General features: G+C 37.5%; 1 protein-coding gene across 8 annotated transcripts in view; it reads left to right on the top strand.

The window, feature by feature from the left end:
* The window catches only part of BCAS3 (BCAS3, microtubule associated cell migration factor), a 592,226-nt gene that overhangs the window by 190,280 nt on the left and 375,348 nt on the right, over window positions 1-26,598 (top strand). For all 8 annotated transcript variants that reach the window (XM_005693141.3, XM_005693143.3, XM_005693140.3 and 5 more), the window contains exon 14: window positions 15,928-16,061. In XM_005693141.3, the coding sequence (XP_005693198.1) occupies window positions 15,928-16,061 (134 nt within the window). The remainder of the gene's footprint in view (window positions 1-15,927; window positions 16,062-26,598) is intronic.

Here is a 26,598-nt window from a genome sequence, read left to right as displayed (position 1 = left end):
ATTTATTCTATAACCATATGTATGAAAATCATTCAGTCTTATTTTATCACAGCCCAATCCTAGGTTATTCTATTCAACTATGATTGTTGTATCATGTTCCATGTTTACTTCCATTTTAAGATATTCACATGTTTTGTAAGAAATGTTAATGATACAAACATCTTTCAACAACTTTATTATTATTGAGTGTATTGTCTAAAAGTATTACAGCATGGCACAAGTTTACCACCTCAACCTTATCGACATGTTTCCTCCCGTATTTGGCGATTCTAGTTATTTTTCAGCTCCTTAAACATGTTACATCATTTTACCTCTGCCGGGAATGCTCATTTTCCTGCCTCTTATTTATCTCTTGAAAGTATTAGTTGCTTGGTCATGTCTGACTCTTTGGGGTTGCAAAGGAGCCGCTAGGCTCCTCTGTCCATGGGATTTCCCAGGCAAGAACACTGGAGTGGGTAGCCATTCCCTTCTCCAGGGCATCATCCCAACCCAGAGATCCTATCTGGGTTCCCCCACACAGCAGGTAGTTTCTTTACCGTCTGAGCCACCAAGGAAGCCCTAGTGTCTCTTGAGTCCCATCTTAAGTATCATTTTGGGAAAACTTACCTGACCCTATGTAGGATATCATGTCCCCCCTTAACCTGGCTACTTAATAGGGCAAATGACTTAATCTGCTTGGATCACTCCCAGTACTTTCGTTTCTTCATCAATAAAATGAGGGCTGTACTGTCATCTAAAACAATACCTTAAATATAGTGAGACCTTAATAAATATTAACTGTTGTTGTTTGCTTTGTTGTTAACCTCCCTCTTCTAGTTTTTAATTTATTTACACTCATCTAGAGTATCCTTTCAACATATTTTCTGTTCAGTTCAGTTGCTCAGTCGTTTTTGACTCTTTGTGACCCCATGAACCGCAGCACACCAGGCCTCCCTGTCCATCACCAACCCCTGGAGTGCACTCAAACCCATGTCCATTGAGTCGGCGATGCCATCCAACCATCTCATCCTCTGTCGTCCCCTTTTCCTCCTGCCCTCAGTCTTTCCCAGCATCAAGGTCTTTTCCACTGAGTCAGCTCTTCACATCAGGTGGCCAAAGGATTGGAGTTTTGGCTTCAAAATCAGTCCTACCAATGAACACCCAGGACTGATCTCCTTTGGGATGGACTGGTTGGATCTTCTTGCAGTCCAGCAGTATTCTCCAACACCGCAGTTCAAAAGCATCAATACTTCGGTGCTCAGCTTACTTAATGGTCCAACTCTAACATCCATACATGACCACTGGAAAAACCATAGCTTTGTCTAGATGGACCTTTGTTGGCAAAGTGATGTCTCTGCTTTTTAATATGCTGTCTAAGTTAGTCATAATTTTCCTTCCAAGGAGTAAGCGTCTTTTAAGTTCATGGCTGCAGTCACCATCTGCAGTGATTTTGGAGCCCAGAAAAATAAAGTCAGCCACTGTTTCCACTGTTTCCCCATCTATCTGCCATGAAGTGATGGGACCGGATGCCATGATCTTCGTTTTCTGAATGTTGAGCTTTAAGCCAACTTTTTCGCTCTCCTCTTTCACTTTCATCAAGAGGCTCTTTAGTTCTTCACTGTCTGCCATAAGGGTGGTGTCATCTGCATATCTGAGGTTATTGATATTTCTCCCAGCAATCTTGATTCCAGCTTGTGCTTCCTCCAGCCCAGCATTTCTCATGATGTACTCTGCATATAAGTTAAATAAGCAAGGTGACAATATACAGCCTTGACGTACTCCATTTCCTATTTGGAACCAGTCTGTTGTTCCATGTCCAGTTCTAATTGTTGCTTCCTGGCCTGCATACAGACTTCTCAAGAGGCAGGTCAGGTGGTCTGGTATTCCTGTCTCTTTCAGAATTTTCTAGTTTCTTGTGATCCACACAGTCAAAGGCTTTGGCATAGTCAATAAAGCAGAAATAGATGTTTTTCTGGAACTCTCTTCCTTTTTTGATGATCTAGTGGATGTTGGCAATTTGATCTCTGGTTCCTCTGCCTTTTCTAAAACCAGCTTGAACATCTGGAAATTCACGATTCATGTATTGCTGAATCCTGGCTTGGAGAGTTTTGAGCATTACTTTGCTAGCGTGTGAGATGAGTGCAATTGTGCAGTAGCTTCAGCATTCTTTGGCGTTGCCTTTCTTTGGGATTGGAATGAAAACTGACCTTTTCCAGTCCTGTGGCCACTGCTGAGTTTTCCAGATTTGCTGGCATATTGAGTGCAGCCCTTTCACAGCATCATCTTTCAGGATTTGAAATAGCTCAACTGGAATTCTATCACCTCCACTAGCTTTGTTCGTAGTGATGCTTCCTAGGCCCACTTGACTTCACATTCTAGGATGTCTGGCTCTAGGTGAGTGATCACTCCATCATGATTATCTGGATCTTGAAGCTCTTTTTTGTACAGTTCTTCTGTGTATTCTTGCCATCTCTTCTTAATATCTTCTGCTTCTGTTAGGTCCTTACCAATTCTGTCCTTTATTGAGCCCATCTTTGCTTGGCATTTTCCCTTGGTATCTCTAATTTTCCTGAAGGGATCTCTAGTCTTTCCCATACTGTTGTTTTCCTCTATTTCTTTGCATTGATCACTGAGGAAGGCTTTCTTATCTCTCCTTGCTATTATGCTTTTGTTTTGTTCCCAGATATTATTAACCTGGTAATTTTCACATAGTTGGTAGTAAGTGTACATTGAGTAGTTACATTAATTAATTGTCTTACGTCTTTATAATCTTGGAAGTGTTAGTTGCTCAGTGGTGTTTGACTCCTTGGGACCCCATGGATTGTAGCCCACCAGCTTCACTGTACATGGAATTCTCTAGGCAAGGATAAATGAGTAGGTAACCATTTCCTTCTCCAGGGGCTTTTTCCGACCCAGGGATCAAACCTGAGTCCCCTCTTACAGGCAGATTCTTATCATAGTTTGAGCCACCAGGTGCAGGAGGCGGTGACCAAAATTATCTCAAAGGAAAAGAAATGAAAGAAGGCAAAGTGATTGTCTGAGGAGGCCTTGCAGATAGCTGAGAAAAGAAGAGAATTGAAAAGAAAAGGAAAAATATACCCAACTAACTGAATGTAAAGTTCAAGAGAATAGCAACGAGAGATAAGAAAGCCTTCTTATGTGAATAGTGCAAAGAAATAGAGGAAGACAATAGAATGGGAAAGACTAGAGATCTCCCCAAGAAAATTGGAGATAACCAGGGGAGCATTTCATGCAAAAATGGGCACAATAAAGGACAGAAATGGCAAGGACCTAACAGAAGCTAAAGAGATTAAAAAGAGGTTGCAGGAGGACTCGGAAATACTGTACAACAAGGGTCTTAATCACCCGGATAACCACAATGGTGTGGTCACTCAACTAGAACCAGACATCTTGGAGTGTGAAGTCATTTGGGCATTAGGAAGCATTACTATGAACAAAGCTAATGGGGGTGATGGAATTCCAGCTGAGCTGTTTAAAATCCTAAAAAATGAGGCTATTAAAGTGCTCCACTCAAGATGCCAGCAAATTTGGAAAACTCAACAGTGGCTACAGGACTGGAAAAGGTCAGTTTTTATTGCAATCTCAAAGAAGGGTGATGCTGAAGAATGGTCAAACTGCTGTTAATAGCACTCATTTCACATGCTAACAAGATAATGCTCAAACTCCTTCAAGCTAGGCTTCAGCAGTATGTGAACTGACAACTTTCATATGTGCAAGCTGGACTTAACAAAAGCAGAGGAGCATCCATTGGCTCACCAACATCCAACAGATCACAGAAAAAGCACGAATTCCAGAAAAACATCTGCATCTGCCTCATTGACTATGCTAAAGCCTTTGACTGTGTGGATCACAACCAACTGGAAAATTCTGAAAGAGACGGGAATACTGGACCAATTACCTGCCTGCTGAGAAACCTGTGTGCAGGTCAAGAAGTAACAGTCAGAACTGGATGTGAAACAGCCGACTAGTTAAAAATTGAGAAAGGAGTTCACCAAGGCTGTATACTGTCACCCTACTTATTTAACATCTATGCAGAGTACATCATGAGAAAACGGGGGCTGGATGAAGCACACACTGGAATCAAGATTGCTGGGAGAAATATCAACAACCTCAGATAAGCAGATTATACCACTCTAGTGGCAGAAACCAAAGAGGAACTAAAGACCCTCCTGATGAGGTGAAAAAGGAGAGTGATAAGGCTGGCTTACAACTCAACTTTCAGAAAACTAAGATCATGGCATCTGGTCCCATCATTTCATGGCAAATAGATGGGGAAAAAGTGGAAACAGTAGCAGACTTTATTTTCTAGGGCTCCAAAATCACTGCAGATGGTGACTGCAGCCATGAAATTAAAAGACGCTTACTCCTTGGATGAAAAGCTATGGCAGTCTAGACAGTGTATTAAAAAGAGACATTACTTTGCCAACAATGGTCCATCTAGTCAAAGCTATGGTTTTTCCTGTAGTCATGGATGGATGTGAGAGTTATTCCATAAGGAAAGCTGAGCATCAAAAAATTGATGCTTTTGAAGTGTGGTGTTGGAGAAGACTCTTGAGAATCGCTTGGATGACAAGGAGATCAAGCCAGTCAATCCTAAAGGAAATCAGTCCTAAATATTCATTATAAGGACTTTTGCTGAAGCTCCAACACTTTGGTCACCTGATGTGAAGAGCTGACTCATTAGAAAAGACCTTGATGCTGGGAAAGATTGAGGGCAGGAGGAGAAGAGGGCAGTAGAGGATGAGATGGCTGGATGGCATCACAGACTCAGTGGTTTGCATTTGAATAAACTGAGTGAGATAGTAAAGGACGGGGAAGTCTGACATGCCGCAATCTGTGGGTCGCAAAGAGCCAGACATGACTGAGCAACTGAACAGCAACATAATCGGGCCATGATAAGGGATTAATTTAATGTACTTAGTCGTTTGTGAATAAAACCAACTTATTTCCAATTTCTGATTTGAACAAAAATTGTCTCCCTCCCTCAATTGTGGGATTGTTCCATGATGCAAATTATATTAAATGCAGGTGCATATCACATGTAATTAAATATTGAAATTAAAAGTATCTTGTGGAAACTACATTACATTTTTGTGACGTGGTACACTAGATGGGAATATTATTAGTTTCATGACATTTGACATCAAAGAAGATATGTATTTTTAATTAATTAGTTTAGAAATTAGAAACATAAGGAAGAAATTCTCAGCTCTCTGCAGTGTGGCCTGATGTTTCTCACAGACCTGTTGTCTTTAATTCAGTAAATAATTGTTCTGCTTTCCAGAGGCGTTACTTCTGCCAGCTGAGTAGCCTAGAGCTGTGAAGGGCAACACATCCACGTCTTAAATAATTACCCTTCCTTGGCAGGGAAATTGCTTTTCCATCCATTAATAAGAGGAAAATGAATGTTGGGTCTCTAGTAAAGTAGATTAAACATGAACCCCTCTGAATGCTTGGCTGCATCTTTAACAGACTTGGCATTTTTCTGGTTATTTAAATGCTATATATTGAAAGGTGCTGGTGGTCTTGGGTTAATCATTTAAACAGCCGGATTTTTTGTTTGTTTGTTTTTTGTAGTTTTCCCCATTGATCATAGCAAATGGTCAGTAAAATACCTTGTCTTGATTTTTGTTAAAATTTACAATGTCTCCTAAATTTAGAGAATCAGGCGGCTTTAGGATTTTCCTCTCACCTGACAGTTTCAGGTGTCTTAGTGTTAGTCACGTATGCTGTGTCACTAGCAGTGCAGAAGCAGCTTGAAGAATTTATTGCCTCCTCCCCGGCCCTTTCGTGGGGATGTTTCCATTAGAAGTCTGTAGTTACTCTCCTGTTTTTTTGTCTTGTAAAGTGATATCTTTTACTCAGGTAATGAGTTACTCCCTGAAGAATTTGTTGTGTTCGCTCTACATTCATTGTGGCACTGGGTTATATGAGAGTCAGAGGGAATTTTTCAGGTGTGATTGGCCATAAAGTACAGCAGGCAGCATGCCCGCAGTCATTTTAGGGTCCCATCAAAATGTTTAATCCCTTTAAAATGCAAAAAAATATATAAAGTTTTAATGGAATGCCTTAATATCCATAATATACATTTAAACCAGCAACTGTGGTCATAAAATAGTTTTTTCATGGAAGAGGGGGCCAATGAAGGCAAAAATGTCCAGGGTATATGAAAGTCCTAATGCAGCCCTGGATTCTGAATGTCTGTCAATAAGATGGAACCCTGCTGCTTCACTATCACCACTGCTACAGCAAAGGTGCTCAGGTAATCCTGAATGGATTAATGAAAGATGAGAATACATACAGTGGCATACCTACCATGTAAAAATGTGAGGCAAATATAAATGCCCATAACACTGCAGCTGCAAGTATCTATTAGATCCAGTATGACATTCTGAAAAAGGTCAAAAAGGATGTCTATAACCAAGTAGATGCAGCTGAAGTAGCCAAGGTTGAACTGTGCTTTTGCTTATCAGGACAACTTTAAAATGGGTAAGCCTTGACTCTCATTGTCCCTTTTTCTTTCCACTCTTCTTGTATACTCTGGCCCTTCTCCAGCTTCAGGCTTCTTTCAGTTTCCTCGTTCAGATTGGTCTATATTCTTGCCATATATTAAATATATGTATATACATGTTGGAGGTTTCCCTGGTGGCTCAGACAGTAAAGAATCTGCCTGCAATTCAGGATACTGGGGTTTGATTCCTGGGTTGGGAAAATCCTCTGGAGAAGGAAATGGCAACCTACTCCAGTATTCTTGCCTGGAGAATCCCATGGACAGACGAGCTTGGCGGGCTACAGTCCATGGAGTCACACACAGTTGGACATGACTGAGTGACTAACACTCTGTCTGTACATATTATTTATACTTATATATATATACACACACACACACACATATATAAATATATATATATCTTTAAATAGTTTGACCAGTACTCTGAAAAATTTTCAAGGATATATGTATTTCAAAGAACATATATTAAATTCAGTATGATGCGTACTTATGGTGGGGAAAGGATGGCAATGGGGAATGGATTTAGGAATGGAAGATGAAAAAGAAAACATAAAAACAGCAGTCTACTCAAACTTAATATATATAATCTAAACAAAGTCTTACCAACAGCATAGAAGAAATAATATTATTATTTAATAAAAAATAAACTAGGTTCCCCCCACTCCCATGTCATTCCTTTGATTATTTCATGGGAAGATTTTGATTATTCTTGTTATCGTTGTTAGTCTTTCTTTTCAACTCATATCTTTCTGATGGGCTAAGAAAAATATTTGCTACATTTGCAAATATTCCTAAAGTGAAAGTGCTAAGTGAGATGACCCAGTTTTATCTTCCATCTAATTGTTATGTGTTACACAGTTTCTGATCTCCCCTGTCAGAACTCTGAACTAAATCTGTTGTATTTTTGTGTATACAAAGTGGAATTCATGAATAATGCTGCTCTGACCATCATTTGGCCAATTTGCGCATCTGAGGCTTGTAGCCCTCTTTCTTGACTCCTTTCTATGTATTGTCATTTCATATACATCCCTCTGTGACTGCTATGTTTTTTGATGTGTCTTTTTTTCCACTTGTAGGGGTAGAGTTTTAACTTTCTAACTGCTCTATTTACCATCTTATCATCTCTCTCTTCTTTCACTCTAGCTAAAGCCATAAAAATTATCTTGTTCCCTCATCCTTGTTATTGTTTTGGTTCATCTTCATTTTTCTTGAGCTGTGGTTACATGATACAGATTGTGTGTACAAATGTGTGTATAGCTTGGTGAATTTCTACACACGCATACATACACACATATCCACCTCTGTATACATTCCATCCAGAAAATTTTAAGTTTCTATTTTCATGCATCTCTGAAGTACATCAAATGGCATTCCTTTGGAAATTCCTAAATTTCCAAATTTACCTTTCAAATTAAATTTTAAAATCTTAATATATAAAATATGTCTTCTAAGCAGACTGATCTGTCTACCAAATTCCTGTTAACCTTCATTGATTTTGTATTTTATTATGAACTTGTGGCAGTGATTGTCTGTGACATTAAGTTAGTACTGCTTTTGTGTTTGTGTATTTGTATCTGTATAGGGCAATAGCATTGTGCTGGTACATAATAATGTCCCCAAGATAACTACTTCATCTAAAAATTATACATTTTTGCCATCCTAGTGACCTCTATGTTGTGATGATTATAATATTATATGATAAGAAAGATCATATATTTAGTTACGAGAGAAAACCACATTTTCATAAAGATATTTTATCACTTTTGTGCTTTGACATCCTATTAGTATTTTGTGTTAATATTGTTCAGTATTAGTTAACTTTATTAAGTGAATGTTTAAACCAGAAGTAATCAACAGAAGCTTATTCTAAAATGATATGGAGATTCAAAGGATCTAAAATAGTCAAATCAATCTTGAAAGAGATGAATAAATTAAAAATACTGACACTACCTAAATTTCTGACTTACTTAAATATATACTTTTTAAAATAAGTATTTAGTAATGTAGAAAGGATGGTTTTGGGTAAGTTTAGTCGTAGATGGATGGAATAAAATCCAGGAATTGATCAAACTCTTATGATGATTTGATTTTTGACCGAAGTGTTAAGTAATTCACTATAGGGATAGCATGATTTTCTCAAGAGATGGTCCTAGAACACCTGGTATATCCATTTGGTGAAAAGTCAGCTGGTTTCTCTGGTAATCATGTATGGATGTGAGAACTGGCCCATGAAGAAGGTTGAGTGCTGAAGAATTGATGGTTTTTAATTGTGGTGCTGGAGAAGACCCTTGGACAAAAGGAGATCAAATGAGTCAACTCTAAAAGAAATCAACTCTGAATATCATTGGAAGGATTTATGCTGAAGCTGAAACTCCAGTACTTTGGCCACCTGATATGAAGAGCTGACTCATTGGAAATGAGCTTAATACTGGGAATGATTGAGGGCAGGTGGAGAAGAGGGTGGCAGAGGATGAGATGGTTGGATAGCATCACTGACTCAATGGACATGAATTTGAGCAAACTCTGGGAGATGTTGAAGAACCCAGGAGCCTGGTATGCTCCATGGGGTCATGAAGAGTTGGATACAACTTAGCTACTGAACAACAGCAAAACTTTTCCTTAACACCATACACAAAAATTTAACTCAAAATCACTCATATGCTTAATTTAAAACCTAATACTATAAATCTTCAAAAAGAAAATGTAAAGATTGTATCATTGTAACCCAGAAGGCATAGAGGACGATTTCTTAGGTAGGACACCAAAGAAACAAACCATCAGATTGGTCTTCATTACTTGGGAAACTTATGGTGAAGCAAATGAGCTGGTATATATAAGCTATAAGTATATATCTGAGATATATATATACACACATATATACATATTTTAATATTTTTATAATGTGATAAAATATAATTTTAATGTATATAAAATGAAGACAAAACAATTTAAAATAAGAAAAGGATTTGAACAGTAAAGTCAAGGAAATATGCAAGTAACTATTTAGCACCCAGCATCACTGATCGCCAAGGAGCATAGCATTTTTAAACCATAAGAAACCCACCAAATACTCACCGAGGTGATTAAATTTAAGAATATCAGCAACACCAAATGTTGCAAAATTATGGAGTTCATGGGAAAGAAAGTAAAATGATACCACTGCCTTGAAAAAACATTTTCTCAGTTTCTTATCAAATTAAATGTGCCTCAGCTCAGTTCAGTCGCTCAGTCGTGTCTGACTCTTTGTGACCCCATGGACACAGCAGGTTTCCCTGTCCTTTACTATCTCCCAGAGCTTGCTCAAACTCATGTCCATTGAGTTGGTGATGTCATCCACCATCTCATCCTCTGTCGTCCCCTTCTCCTGCTGCCTTCAGTCTTTCCCAGCATCAGGGTCTTTTCTAGTGAGTCAGTTCTTCGCATCAGGTGGTCAAAGTATTGGAGCTTCAGCGTCAGTCCTTCCAGTGAATATTCAGGGTTGATTTTCTTTAGGATGGACTGGTTTGATCTCCTTGCAGTCCAAGGGACTCTGAAGAGTCTTCTCCAACACTACAGTTCCTCCTCCAGGGGATCTTCCTGACCCAGGAATCAAACCTGCATCTCCTGTGTTGGCAGGCAGATTCTCTACCATTAATGCCACCGTTAATTTGTAATGACAGAAAGTCAATCAGTGGTTGCCGGGGCCAGGTGATGGGGAGGGGATGGACTGCAAATAGAAGAGAATTTTTTCACGTGTTCTTTATCTTGATTATGGCCTTTGGATGTGGCCATTGGATATGGCCAAAGATATCTTCAGAACGGTAACAATTTCATGTTATGTAAAGTGAAAGGAAGAAAGTAATTATTTAAATAAAGATGTTAGGATGTTTGCAAATTACAAACTTTAATAATTTTTAGGTTTTCATCTCTGTAGGTGTTGATGAGAAAGTATTAAATTTGCAATAATTACTACTAAAATGTACAGTTATTTATGAGTGATGATAATCTGAATTCCCTGTAAAGATTTCCATTTGACTCGACATATCAGTGGTTATGTCTGTTTTTGGAGGAGAGTGTGAATAAGCTGGTAATTTGTCTTCCAGTTCATATGTGTGCATGTGATAAAGAACCATACAATTAGGTAGGTGTTATAAATAGGATATGGCAGAAAAGACATCCCTACTCAAGTTTCCAAGATTTTATAGCATATGCCCAGTCGAGGTTTGCTACTCTTTAATTTTGCCTTTTGGGCTAACCAGCTGACGCCCAGTTGAAAAGACTTATGTTCTTATGAGGCCACAAAAGCCCTAATGTTCAGTCTTCAGCTACCTCAGATTTTGGGGAACACCATGTACCATCAGCAGCTTTAGTCCCTACCCTCTAATGCTAGCGCTCATCTATCAAACTTAAGGCTGAGAGTGAAGGAAAGGAAGCTTCCAGATAAACATACAGCAGCGCCTAAACAGCTAATCACTCTAGGCTTCCGCTTCCAGGCCCTATAATTAGAAGTCCTTCTTTTCCTTGTATTCCCAGATGACGCAAATGCTTTTTGTGGCTTGGCACCTCATTTGGGGCGTGGGTTTAGTTTATGGCCAGGCTGGAGTCTGGTTTAGTCTTCTGATGCTGCATAAATAGTTCTCAAGCCACAGTCTACTCTGTACAAGTTTTTCCTTTTATGTATATCTGCTTTTTAACTTGTTTTCTAGAAAAAAAAAAAAAAACCAGCTTGTCATTTCTTCCTGCAGAATGTGTGCAAAAGAGGAAATTATAAATTCAAAGGAAGCATATTATTGGTATAGTACTACACTAGCTATTTCCTCCTTTCCTCTCGATAAATTAAAAAAAAAATTATTTTAAAGTTTTGTCAAAAAGTTGGACTTATTTCTGAGTTATATAAGCTGTATTTGCATGAATAAGTGGAAGAAAACGTTTTGAGACAGGATACAAGAAGATAATCAGGATAGATTTTCAATGGCTAATTCTCTTAAAATTTGAAGTTGTTTTGGATACCAGTTTGAAAAACTAGGAGCATGTTGAAAAGTTTTTATTTGTGATTGTCTTTTATATGCAAAACAATAAGAGTCTTGATTTGGCTAATAGGGACTACTATGTGAATGCTAAGTATGAGTAAATCATTGATACGCTAATAAAAGAAAATGAAGTTTATGTTTGGGAATGAGTAATATATTTGTGCTATAAATACAAGTGCATCACATTTCCTAATGATGTTTCCACTGAATTGTTTTTCATGTGCAGAAATAATTTTGCTGTGGGAATGTGGAATCAAAACATAGTAGTAGAATTGTGATAATTCAGACTTACTATAACTAAGTAAAAAATAGGAGTCAAGAAATACTGTCCACAAAAAGAACATGTCCAATCTTTGAAATTTATTGTATGAATAACGACAGTATTTATTGACCTCATGCTGATAGCTGTGCACAGAATGGTTGGCAATGTTTAATAAATTGTTATAGATCTCAATAAATGACATGGTTCATCATCTAAAATGTATTCTCTCGGAAATAGCCAAGATACTGGCATCTAAAATGCTATTTTTAATCAAATATAATGACTGGAGCTGTACCATATGTTAGCCAATAAATAGAAAACTCATATATACTTCACCTTCCCATATAAATGCCCACTTTATCTTTCCATAGATGCTTGATATTCTTTCAACAAAGAAGTTTTAAGAATTAGAAAATATGATTTTGCTTCTGTTTCTCACAGAAAGCAAATATATTCTGGACAAAATATTAACAAACACAAACATTCTAATATGTATATTTTAATTTCTGGAAAAACCAGTAAAACCAATAGATAAGTTAAAATTTTATATTAAAAATAGTGAAATTATCTTAAAAAGGGAAGGAAGTAAGAGCAGATAAATAAGTAAAAGTAAAAACAAGTGTGAAATTTAAGAGATAACCAACAAAGACCTACTGTATTACACAGAGAACTCCACTCAATATTCTGTAAAATCCTAAATGGGAAAAGGACTTGAAAAAGAATAGATCCATGTATAACTGATCCACTGTGCTGTACACTTGAAACTAACATAGCGTAGTTAATCAGCTGTACTTCAGTAGCAAGTAAAATTTTTTAAAAAATCAAGGGGAAAAAACCCACAAGGGTACAATCAGAAAAATAATACAAGGTAACAAAATGGTAGATGTAAATCCAGCCTTACCCTCAAGTTACACTGAATGTGACTGATCTATAAACACTAATTAAAAGTTTGAGATAGGAATAAAAAAAACCCAAACTGAACCCCAGTTATTATCCAAAACAGAGTCATTTTATAATTATATTGACTGTGAAAGTAAAATGAAAAAGTAGTGATATTAATACCAAAGAAAGTTGGCTTCAGAATAAGGGAAATACTAAGGTCAAAAGGGGACATTATGATAAAAGAGGTGATTCACCAAGAAGTCGTAACAATCCTAAATGTGTATGAACCTAAAAAAATAGGGCTCAAATTTAGGGAGCTTATATAACTGAAAAAAATATCCATAATTATGGTTGGAGATGTTAACTTCTACTCAATAATAGAACACAAAAGTAGGCAAACAAGTAAGCATGTTAAAGATCCAATAGCAGTATCAGTTAACTTAATTGACACTGATAGAATACACCAAGTGTTCAGGTGTACACGGAACCCTTAGCAAGATATGTTGTTCTGAGATATAAAACAAACTTTAATTTCTTATCATAATGGAATTAAACTTGAAATTAGTATATGAATGATAACTGGAATATACCCAAACATTTGGAAACTAAACAACATATCTTCCTGACACAATAATCTAAGCTTCAGCTTTTAAGAAACTTGAAGAAATGGAAAATAAAACTAAAGCAAGGGCAATGAAGGAAATAGTAACAGATGGTCATGATAGCAAAAGAAGGAAGATAAATCAGTGAAATGGAAAAGAGAAAACCAGTGACACCATAATGGTTTCTTTGAGAAGTTCTAGCTAGACTGACCAAGAAAAAAAGAGAAAGGATACAAAATTTCAATATCCTGAATGAAAAATTGGACATTACTAAAGACCCTACAGACTATTTCCTTGAGTTACAGAGAGTAATTCTTCCAAGAAAAAACATTACAATATATTTTACATTATAAAAATTATGTTACATTTTATATTAACAAAATTTAAAGAGAAATTAAGTTACTATATCTGAAAGTCTTCACACAAACACAGAAAAGGCCCACATAGTTTCACTGGAAAATTCTGCTGGACATTTATTAAAGTATTTCCTCTAGAAATAAGATAAAAGGAACATTATGCAACCAAACCCGCTTTACCCTAGTACCAGAAACAGACAAACACAGTATTAGAAAAGGAAATTACAAACCAGTATCCCCCAGGAACACATTCACAACAACAAAATAGTAGCTAATTTGGTGCAGCAGCATGTAATAAAGGATTTTGACAAAGTGGAGTTTATTCCAGAAATGCAAGATTGTTCCACATTTGATAACCTTTCATTATTAAAATGCACCATACTAATTGACCAAAGAAGAAAAACCACATAATCGTCTCATAGGTGCAGAAAAGCATTAGACAAAATTTGACATCTGTTTATTATTAAAACTCTCAACAAATTAGGAGAAAATAATGTCCTTAAGTTGATACATAGCATTTACAGAAAATCTACAACTAGCATCATGCGTAAAGATTGAATATTTTTTTCTGAAACATGGAACAAGGCATGAATATTGCCTCTCGTCATTTTTGTTTACCTCAGCAAAAATAGCAGGTCAAGAGAATAAAAAGGCATGTAGTTCTTGTAGTGTGGAAAGGAGAAAAATCAAACTATGTCTATTCACATACTATATGTTCAGAAAGAAAATTCCATGTACTCTACATAAAAGCTCATAGAATTTGTAGAGTATGTAGGTATGCATACAGTTCAGTTTAGTCGCTCAGTTGTGTCTGACTCTTTGCAACCCCATGGACTGCAGCACGCCAGGCCTCCCTGTCCATCACCAACTCACAGAGCTTACTCATACTCATGTCCATCGAGTCAGTGATGCCATCTAACCATTTCATCCTCTGTCATCCCCTTCTCGTCCTGCCTTCAATCTTTCCCAGCATCAGGGTCTTTTCTAGTGAGTGAGTTCTTTGCATCAGGTGGCCAAAGTATTGGAGTTTCAGCTTCAGCATCTGTCCTTCCGATGAATATTTAGGACTGATTTCCTTTAGAATAGACTGGTTGGATCTCCTTGCATACAAATATTTATATAAATATCAGTTACATCTCTATATACTGCCAAGGAAAATTTGGTAATTGAAATAGAGTACCATTGATAGTAGCACTAAGGAAATATAATCGATATGCTAGAAGAGAAAAAGCAAGACATATCAAGAAATATGCGGTGTTCATAGATCAGATGACTCATTATTGTTAAGATGTTCATTATCCCCATTATATAGATATCGAAAACCTGAATCTGTGTTTGGAAAGGCAAAGGATTTGGAATAGCTAAACCAATCTTGGAAAAGGTCAGAAAACAAAGACTTGCTGTATGTGATTTCCAAGTTATAGTGTTAAGAAAGTGTGATATTAGTGAATGATAGACACAGATATCAGTGGAACAGAATAGGACTTCCAGAAAAACACCCACCCTAATATGGCCAGTCGATCTTTGGCATGTTGACATTGAATGTAGAATAAAAGATAAACAATTTAATGAATAAAGATTAGCCTCTTCAAGAAATCCTGCTGAGACAATTGAACATCATTTTCAAAAAAGATAATTTCTAATACCTCACACTTTGTACAAAAATTAACACAAAATTGATGAAAGACCTAAATGTAAAATATAAAACTGTGAAATTGAACAGGAAACCAAAATTTTTGTGACCTTGTATTAGGTGCATAATTCTTAGCTATGACATCTCATCAAAATTTGCTTTGTGAAAGACAGTAGGGAATTTAAATAAATAGGCAAAGTGGAGAAAAGTTTTAAACTAGTGAATTGAGTAGGGTACAATTAGTTGTAATAGTACTTAAATTGGAACTTAGAATTCAGGTTTTGAGAAACGGAAAAAGTGAAAGTGGGTTTTAATTCCATGGAGGAAAGTCTTTCACATTCTTTGTTATCAGATTTGCTATTTTAAAATGCTTGTGAACTCTGTGATTCCAGCATTGTAAACTTTTCTCTACTAGTTGTATGAGAACATCATAAAACCTTGACATGTAAGTATGTCACTATACTTGAATACTGATGTGACCTTAAGGTTTTGTATTCCCATGGGGAAAAAATTCCTGTGTTTTAATTTTTTTTTTAATTGTAGGAAGTTCTTATATATTTGGTCACTTTTTCCCTTCAGTAATATTTTAAAGTATGATGAATGCCTTGTGAAAATATTTTATCCACATACATAATGGTGTTTATTTTTACCCTTTTTTGGTGTGTCCTTCAGGAATGCTTCTAGTCACAACAGATACCCTTGGCCATGACTTCCACGTCTTCCAAATTTTGACTCATCCTTGGTCCTCATCACAAAGTGCTGTCCATCATTTATATACTCTTCACAGGGGAGAAACTGAAGCCAAAGTAAGTTGTATATTTTTTCACAAGGTGTTTTCTTTGCATAATATGATGTCTAATCCAGAGGTTATTTATATCATACTGGAGCTTAACGTTAATGTTGGTGAGTTAATACTGTTTTTTAGACTGGGTCAGATAATTAAGAACTTTATCCTATTTTGACCCAGTTAATAATATAAGCAGTAGGTGAACCATGAACGTTGATAAAACAGAAGTTCTATTTATTCTCTTCCTGTCCCCAAACCGTTCTTTTGTTTGTTTTCTTCAAGTCCAGTCTATTAGGCATATATTCTGCAATCATGCTGAAGTAGTTACTGGTGAAATGATATGATATGGCTGGTTTGCTTTTGAATGTTCTGGCAGAACAAAACAAACTAAGACATAAGTTGAAAGCAATATGCAAAGTGTTAATGATCGTCAAAGCTAGGTGATGTTGATGTTGGTGGTTCATTATAACAGTCTTTAGACTTAGTGTGTATTAAGAAATTCCTCTAATAGAGAGTAAAAATAAAGCAGTACCTTTCACCAGCATTATGCTGTGTTACTCACTTTTACTGTTTTATAGCAGACTTATTGTTCATTTTTGAAAACATTTTCAGCTATTGAGCATTTTCTCATTGAAATGCATTTTAGTTATGGGGTAATATAAAGAATATTGAGTTATATAAAACTATTTTGAAGTTATATAAAGAATATTTTGAAGTTTTTAATTTGAATTACATTGAAATTACATTTTAATGCAGTTAGAATTTGCATTATTAATTATAGAATTTTTACATCTAGGAATTATTACATTTTAAAATTATTATTGCTGAGGTATAATAGGTTATATATTGTTTTGTATTAGATTTGTGTTTTCCTGCTTTGCTGCATTCTATTTTGAGATCCAGTACTTTTTCAGAAAAATTTTTCTTTTATTTTATATGTAGAATGTGAAAGTGAAAGTCGCTCAGTTGTGTCTGACTCTTTGCGACTCCATGGACTGTCCATGGAATTCTCCAGGCCAGAATACTGGAGTGGGTAGCCTTTCCCTTCTCCAGGGGATCTTCTCAACTGCATTGCAGGCAGATTCTTTACCAGCTGAGCCACAAGGGAAGCCCAAGGACTCTGGAGTGGGTAGCCTATCCCTTCTCCGGGAAATCTTCCTGATCCAGGGAATAAAACCGGGGTCTCCTGCATTGCAGGTGGATTCTTTACCAACTGACCTATCAGGGAAGCCCTTATATAGAACATACTTTCTAACAAGTATTATGCTAATTTTTGACTGTTTTCAGTTTTATTTTTGTTATTGCGTTAGTTTGGAACTCGAAAACAATGTGTAATTAAAAGTAATAATTGTGGTCTTGTCTTTGTTAATAGTACCTCCTATTTTTAAACTTTCTACCATGCTGTTTTGATTTACTTTACCTTTGTAATACAGTTTGACATCGGGAAGCATGATGCATCCAACTTTGTACTTCTTGGTTATGATTGCTTTTGTTATTGGGGTATTTTGTGGTTCCTACAAATTTTAGGATTGTTTTCTAGTTCTGTGAAAATGACATTTGAATTTTGATAGAGATTGCATTGAATCTGTAGATTTCTTTCAATAGTGTGGACATTTTAACAATATTGGTTCTTTTAATTCATGAGTATGGAATGTTTTTTCATTTATTTGTGTCTTCTTCAGTTTCTTTCATCAATATCTTATGGTTTTGAGTGCACAGGTCTTTCACTTCCTTGGTTAAATTTTCCTGTGTATTTTATTCTTTTTGATGCAATTGTAAATGCTTTCGGCTTTTATGAAAGTGCTTTCAGCTCCTCACCATTGAGTATAATGTTAGGTGTGGGCTTGTCATATATGACCTTTATTATGTTGAAATATATTGAAATATATGTTGAAATATATTCCCCCTGTACCCACTTCAATGAGTTTTTATCATAAATAGTTGTTGAATTTTGTCAAATGCTTCTTCTGCATCTATTGGGATGGTCGTATGATTTTTATTTTTCATTTTGTTGATGTGGTGTGGATCTCAGCACCTAGATGCAGACTGATTGGGAGCTGAGCCCTCAGACAGCAGCTTTTAAAGTACGTAAATATACTGCTTTCAGGGGAAGACTCGGAGAAGGACATTTTTAGTCTGCTGTCTTTGTGCTGTGGCCTGAGTGGATAGTGGGCTAGGAGAAGTCAATTAAAACTATATAAATATCCCATTCCTCATCAAACTTTTTATTACTTCTTTTATTTACATATATCATTTGGTTGAATAGATTCTTTGTTAAATGAGTTATATTCATTCAAAAATTATTTTAGTACTCAGAACAGTCTGGATTTAGCCAGTTGGAGCCTGTTAGTTTGACATCTGTTAGCTTGACATCTTTGACATCTATTAGCTTATAATATGTACAGTATTCTTTGACAGTGTCCTTACTTTCTGGCACAATGAAGTTGCTTTCTCCTGTTTAATAACCATTTGCTGTTACTGCTTTCGTATGGAAGTTTTCAATTAGATGAGCATTTTAGTAAAGATTTACTATTTCACTATAAAATGTGCTGCTGGGCACATGTTACTTCTTTGAAAAGATTTTTTTCATTGATGTATAGTTGATGTACAGTGTAAGTTTCAGGTGTACAGCATAGTGATTCACAGTTTTTGAAGGTTATATTCCATTTATAGTTACCAAACAATACTGGCTATATTCCCTGTGTTGTACAATACAGGGCACATTTTATTTCTTTTAATTTTTTAACAAGTAATTTTATTTGTTTATCTTTGGTGGGGTCTTCACTGCTGCGTGGGCTTCTTTCTAGTTGTGGCAAGCAGGGGCTGCTCTAGTTGTGGAGTGTGGGCTTCTCATTGCAGAGGCTTCTCTTGTTGTGGAGCACGGGCTCCATGGCGCACAGGCTTCAATAGTTGCAGCACGTGGGCTCAGTAATTGCAGCTCCCAGGCTCGATAGTTGTGGTGCATGGGCTTAGTTGTTCCATGGCTTGTGAGATTTTCCAAATCAGGGATCCAAGCTGTGTCTCCTGCATTAGCCGGCTGAGTCTTTACCACTGAGCCACCAGGAAAGGCCCACATTTTATTTCTTTATTGTTTTTTAATCCCTGTCCTGTCCTCCTTACTTACTGATATGCTCCACCTCAACTATAATCTCCAGTAATTTGAACATTTTAAGCACCGACACCTTGTAAAAGATTTACATCCATTTTTGATACCTCTTTTGCATTAACATTATTTGTCATTCAATTTCTAACATGAGAACAGAGATCTTGCTTAAGCTTCTTGGGGTCTCTCATCCATAAAACAGTCTGCTGCACATGGACAAATGTTTGTAGGTATAATATTTGGTAATGCCAATGCTATTCCTATTTAACAGGTAGGAAAACCATATAATTTAGGAGATTGGAAAATTTTAAACCTTAAACATCAAGATCTAAGGAAACACAATTGATAACCATAAAATTAATTTTTATAAATGTATACTGAAATGATTTTGACATGATATATAAAATTTAACACTGATGATGAAATCTGTATGGCAAGTAATCTGCCTGTCTTTGAGTATTTTAAAATCATGTCATTCTGGAATCTTCCAAGAACTCTGAGGATACTTTAATCATGCAAGGAAAAAAGGATCAAATATGTGGATCTAATTATGTTGAATTAAGTTGTTTTATGATCTATGACTTGGGATATCCTCTGCATCTGACAGTAATTTTCCTCATAAAGTACATGTGTAGTTAGCAAAATATTCTTAGTTTTCATCAGTAAAGTCATATGTAGTAAAACGTTACGGTATTTAAAAATATACTTCTGTAAAGTCTTACCGAAGCTGACACTAGTAGTTTTTGTATTTAACATGCTAATTTTGATCAATGGTACACTTGCTTTGGAGACCTCTGCATATTAGAAACATGTTACTTCTACTTTATCAGAGCAATCCTGCAAAATGGTATGATGGATATATTTAATTCTCAAGGAGGAAGGTACCTGCGTGTGCATGCTCAGTCATGTCCAACTCTGCAATGCCATGGATTGCATGTAGCCTGCCAAGCTCCTGTCCATGGGATTTCCCAGGCAAGAGTACTGAAGTGGGTTGCTATTTTCTTCTCCAGGGGATCTTCCCTACCCAGGAATTGAACCCACATCTCTTGTGTCTCCTGGGTTGGCAGGTGGATTCTTTGCGATGGTCAGTTCAGGAAAAAGCCTATGGTACAGGACAGGGGAACCCAAATGGAGTCTAGACTCCCTTTGGTGATGAGATATTGGTGAGTCTAGGAAGACCAAGATCATGGAGTTCTCAGGACTGAGTATCAGAGAGATGAAAGCTACAAAGAAAAAACCCTTGAGATCTGCCGAGAAATCTGCAACCATGGGAAGAACCACCATCATACCAGTTGGAAGAAGTAAAATTACATTAAAGATGACATACAGAAAATCTAACGAATACCACAAAAAAAGTTAGAACTAATGGGTGATTTTAACAAGACTTCTGGGTACCATATACTAGAAACAAAACAGTTGTCAATTAAAAAAAATTGTTAAGTTTAAAAACAATGAGCATATCACATGTAGGACTGTATTCTAGAACTGTAAAACATCACTGAGAGTAAAGATCTGATTAAATAAAGAGTTAAACCATATTCTTGGGCTACAGTACATAATATTGTTAGAATATAATTTCTCTCCAAACTGATTTGTATATTCAATGCCATCTCCATTAAAATCCCAGCAGTATTAAACATTTTTGATAAAAATTAATAAGCAATTTCTCTGCATAGTACTTATACTGGGCAAAATAATATTGAAAAAGAAAAAGTTGGAGCATTACCTAGTAATTAGACTTATTAAAGGTATAGTAACAGGCACATTTCCGTACATGTGTACAATTGATTTTTGACAAAGGTGCAAAATGAAGACAAGTTAGTCTTTTCAGCAGTGGTAATGGACTGACTGGGTATTTATGTGTGAAAAATGAGTGTTAGCCCGTGTCTCATTCCATATACAAAAGTGAACTCATGCTAGACCATAGATTTAAATATATAAAATCTATGATTGTAAAGCTTTTAGAAGAAAACACAGGAGAAACCCTTTGAGTTAGACTCAAGTTGTCTGGTATCTACACCACATTATACGGGAACTCTCAACAAGTGAATGAGTGGAGGAACTGGCTCTCGCACACAGTTCTGTGGGGAATGTACAGTGGTACGGCTACTCTGGAAGGTAGTTTGGCAGTTTCTGAAAATCTTCACATAAGGTTGCCATACCACCCAGCAACTTCAGTTATGGGGAGTCCATAACATAAAATTCACATTGTATACAAATTTACTGCACATTTCTTTCCTGTGGTTGTCATAGCAAATTACCTTAAAATAACAGAACAAAACCAAATGGCCTTAAAATAACAGAAATCTATTTTCTCTCATTTCTGGAAGCCCAAAGTCCAAAATCAAGGTGTTGGCGAGACTGCACTCCCTCTGGAGTTCTGACAGAGAATCTGTCCTTTGCCTTTCCCAACTTCTGGCGACTCAGCATTTCTTTCCTTATGGCTAGATACCACTCCAGTATTTACCTCTGTGGCCTCATTTCTTCTTCCTCTCCTCTGTGTCTTCTCCTCGTCTTTGTATCTTTTAAGGGTACATTAAATAAGTATTTAATATAATTAAATGGTTCCATGTAATATTAGCACTGATAGTCCAGGATAACTTCTGATCTAGATATTAATCACATATTTTGTCATATAAGGTAATAGTCACTCTTTGTACTATAATGCAGTGTATGTAGGTTCCACAGATTAGGATCTGGATATGTCTTGTTTTGAGCCGCTGTTTACTTCATTACAGTCCACCCTCTCTGAACCCTCCAATTCAGGATAATTTCATGTGCAAAATACGTTTACCCCATACAAACATCCCTGGAAATCTCAGCATGTTACAACATCAGTTCTTAACAGTAAAATCTCTTTAAAATGTCATCAGACTCAAAGTTCACATCTCCTCATCAAAATTATCCAAATTAGGTATAGTTGTCACCCTATGTATGATCCATCCTGGAGCAAAATTCCTTTTGATCTGTGTAGGAGAAGGTATAGAGAGAATGAGGCAGAAAAAAAATACATGGAGAAATAAAGATGGGAAACGTTTCAGATTTACTGAAAGACACATTTTGAATATGACAAAACTGAATTTTAAGAATGACATAGTAAACTTTCTGAAAACCAAAACAAATCTTGAAAGTAGCCAGAGGAAAATAACACATACAGAGAAAAAACATTTTCAAACTGTTGACTTCTTATCAGAAACCATGGAAGTCAGAAGGCAGTGGAATATCTTCTTTAAAGGACTGAAAGAAAAAAGTACTGGTGATAAAAAATTCTCCATCTAGCAAGAGTATCATTTAAGAATGATGAAGTGAAGTGAAGTGAAATGAAGTCGCTCAGTCGTGTCCGACTCTTTGCGACCCCATAGACTGCAGCCTGTCAGGCTCCTCTGTCCATGGGATTTTGTGGACAATAGTACTGGAGTGGATTGCCATTTCCTTCTCCAGGGGATCTTCCCAACCCAGGGCTCAAACCCGGGTCTCCTGCATTGTAGACAGACGCTTTACCGTCTGAGCCACCAAGGAAGTCCAAGAATGATGAAGTGAACAGTAAACTTTGCAAATCCACACTGTTGTGCAGGGAGAAAGGATAACCAGAGCAAACTTGGATATTTTGGAAGTGATGAAATATCTGAGAAATGATCAACTTCACATTAAAGAGGATTCCCCCCTTTCTTAATTCATTTAAAATATAAATGTTAACGTTTTAAATTTAATGTTAAGATACTTCTTATGTGTAAGAAATTTATACATTTTCTGGGGCTTATATTGTATACATGTAATACATATGATAGCTATAGCATAATACCATTGGTGGTTGGGTGGGAATGGGTATATGGAATTATACTGTTCCAAGGTTCATTTATACTGTACTTAAAAATACAAAACTTCATTTAAAATGTTTAATTAATTCAAAAGTAATTTAGCCGAAAGGGAAGAACAGAGACACAGGACAGAGAGGATAAACAGAAAACAAAATTAAATAGTACATCAAAATTCAACCATGTAAATCATATATTAAATATTGGCATATTTCAGCCCAAAGAACTCTAAACTAAAGGGACAAATTACCTACTAAAGATTGTCTTTGAGTCTTTAATATAATGATAGTTAAAAGATGTTAAAAGGTATGTCATGCAAGTAATAAACATATGAATATTAAAAATTTGACTATATTAATATCAACTAAGAAAGAGGTTAAGACAAAAGACTATTACCAGAGATATTTCACAATGTTCAAGAGTCAAATTATCAGGGAGATTTAAATGTCTGTGCACCTAAAACTAAGTTTAATAACACTTTCTAAACATTTGATGTGGCTCAGACGGTAAAGAATCCGCCTGCAATGCAGCAGACCTGGGTTTGCTCCCTGAATTGGGAATATCACCTGGAGGAGGTCATGGCAACCCACTCCAGTATTCTTGCCTGGAGAAGCCCCATGGACAGAGGAGCCTGGTGGGCTACAGTCCATGGGGTCGCAAAGAGTCATACACGACTGAACAGCTAAATACATAAGGAAAAAAGGGCAAATCTCTGAGCAGTCCTGTTAACTATATTGTCCTGAACAGCTAACCCCCAACACCTGTAGTATATTTATGCTTTTAAATTGTGACATCTTGTATACTTTGTATGATAGGAAGCAGTGGACAGTAGATGGGCAAAGGTGCATAACTGATGAATTTGGATGGAAATCACTATGCAGGGCAGGGCAAAGCGGCTATGATGAGCGGCTTGACTCTAGCCTTCTTCACCAGCGGCTGGACTCGCACCTTGGGCCTCAGTGACCCAGATTCTTCCGTTACCAGCCATGATGTGTTTGTAGAGCTCCTGGCCCTAAAAGAGGGACATCTGCAATCTGCCAGTATATAATCTCCTTCATGGCACTCCAGACCATTGGCAAGGCCATTGACAGATGCCCAAGTTTCAGTATAAATATAACATTTCTATTAACAGTCCTTAGGGGGATTATCTAAAGCAGGGATCCACAAATTTCTTTAAAAAGCCAGAAAGTAAAATAGCTGTGCATTCTATATGTTCTTTGTAGTACCTGTCATTGTAGCACATAAACGTCCATACAAAAATGAATGGGCGTCACTGGCCCACAGTTATAGTGACTCCTCAATTAAAGCAGAGGCGACAGCTTTCCATTATCCTGCTGTGCTGATTGATCCTTACGTTTGTCTATCCCACGTTTTTGTTGGTGCTATGCAGCTGCTCTGGGCCTGTGAATACCATCACTATTCATCTTAGCCAAACATCAGTGAATCAGGCATTCAAAGGAAACTCTGTGATTCAAGGGCTTATTGAACCACTGGCATTGCTTCAGGCAGGAGAGTAGGTGATAAAGTAGTTGTGAAAACAAGGTGCTCCTGGGGGTGTTCTGGAACACATTCTGGAGTATACCCTTCCCACTTGACTAGCAATCGCTCTTGGAACCTTCCACCATGCTCATCATTGGGTTGGAATTGGCTTGTCCCAGTACGGGTCTGGAAAAAATCACAAAGGCTCCATGAGTTAGTTGTTCAGTGACAAGAACCCAGAAGCAGGTTAGTAGCTGCCATCTAAAAGAGGGAGTGTACTTGGATGCTGGCTCAGGCAGGTGGCGATGTTGTACTGGGACAACACCTCTGCATGCTTTAGCAGCCATTAAGTCTCCGCCTTCACTTTTTCCTTGGATTCTGATGTGTCTTTTACGTAACATGGGAAGAAACGGAAAGCCTAGTAGGTGAGCTGCTATGGGCTTTGGTCTTGATGGCAGAGGATACCCACCCCCCCCGACACATAGAAGCATGTAAGTACAATTAATTAAGCCATTAATACTAGTTGTTCAGTTCAGTTGCTCAGTCATGTCTGACTCTGCTACCCCGTGGACTGCAGCACCCCATGGCCTCCCTGTTCATCACCAACTCCTGGAGTTCACTCAGATTCATGTCCATTGAGTCGGTGATGCCATCCAACCATCTCATCCTCTGTCGTCCCCTTCTCCTCCCTCCTTCAATCTTTCCAAGCATCAGGGTCTTTTCATATGAGTCAGTTCTTCGTATCAGGTGGCCAAAGTATTGGAGTTTCAGCTTCAGCATCAGTCCTTCCAATGAACACTCAGGACTGATCTTCTTTAGGGTGGACAGGTTGGATCTCCTTGCAGTCCAAGGGACTCTCAAGAGTCTTCTCCAGCACCACAGTTCAAAAGCATCAATTTTTCGGTGCTCAGCTTTCTTTATAGTCCAACTCTCACATCCATCCATGACTACTGGAAAAACCCTAGCTTTTCACTAGATGGACCTTTGTTGGCAAAGTAATGTCTCTGCTTTTTAATATGCTGTCTAGGTTGGTTGTAACTTTTCTTCCAAGGAGCAAGCATGTTTTAATTTCATGACTGCAGTCACCATCTACAGTGATTTTTGAGCCCCCGAAAAATAAAGTCTGTCACTGTTTTCTCATCTATTTGCCTCAAAGTGATGAGAGCAGATGCTATGATCTTAGTTTTCTGAATGTTGAGTTTTAAGCCAACTTTTTCACTCTCCTCTTTCACTTTCATCTGTAGTTCTTCTTCGCTTTCTGCCACAAGGCAGAAACTGCCACTAGTTGTCTTCATGAACATAAACTACAATAGTACACCCGCCTGTGGCTCAGTGGTGAAGAATCGGCCTGCCAATGCAGGAGACGCGGGTTCAGCCTCTACTTTTAGAAGATCTTCTCAAGAAGGAAATGGTGACCCACTCCAGTGTTCTTGCCTGGAGAGTCCCATGGACAGCGGAGTCTGGCGGGCTACAGTCCATGGGGTCTCACAGAGTTGGACACGACTGAGCACGCACACACGCATGCGCAAGATCATGTTCTCTGAACTGTGCTTACGCTTTGTTCTGGGGTGTTTTCTGCTTCTGTGAGGGTATGGGCTGTCTCCCCTTACACGAGGACATGGATTAACATGTTTAATGTGCTCATGCCAGTTTTTCCAGCGACAGCTGCCAGGTGATCTCATTATCCCCTGTCTTGGTGGCGGGGGAGGCCAGCCTGCAGATACGATGGGAGCAGCCAGGAGTGTTAGCCTTTTTTCCTCATTTGGCCAAAAGCGTTCATGCCAGTTATTTCTGGATGAGCAGCGGTGCTGCTTACCAGCGTCCAGGGAGGATCCGGGCACAGCAGCCCCTTCCTTTCTGTCCCCACTCCTGGCACTGCCATGTGTGTTGGGGCCACCCCTCATCCTCGTCTCCACTCACGTTCAGGCTTCAGCAGGAGTCGGCTCCTGTGGCACTGCTGGCACCGTGGTGTTCCCAAGGTGTCACATCCGCGTTTTGTTTGTTTCGATTTTTATTGAAATAATCATAGATTCATGTGCACTTACAAGAAATTGTGCTAAGAGATCCCATGTACGTTTTACCCAATTAATCCCAGTGCTACCATTTTGCAAAACTAGAGTATGTGACCACCAGCATACTGACATTGGCACAATATATTG

Source organism: Capra hircus, chromosome 19, assembly GCF_001704415.2.
Source record: "Capra hircus breed San Clemente chromosome 19, ASM170441v1, whole genome shotgun sequence".
In the NCBI taxonomy this organism is placed as follows: domain Eukaryota; kingdom Metazoa; phylum Chordata; class Mammalia; order Artiodactyla; family Bovidae; genus Capra; species Capra hircus.
This window is presented reverse-complemented; position numbering and strand designations above follow the sequence as displayed.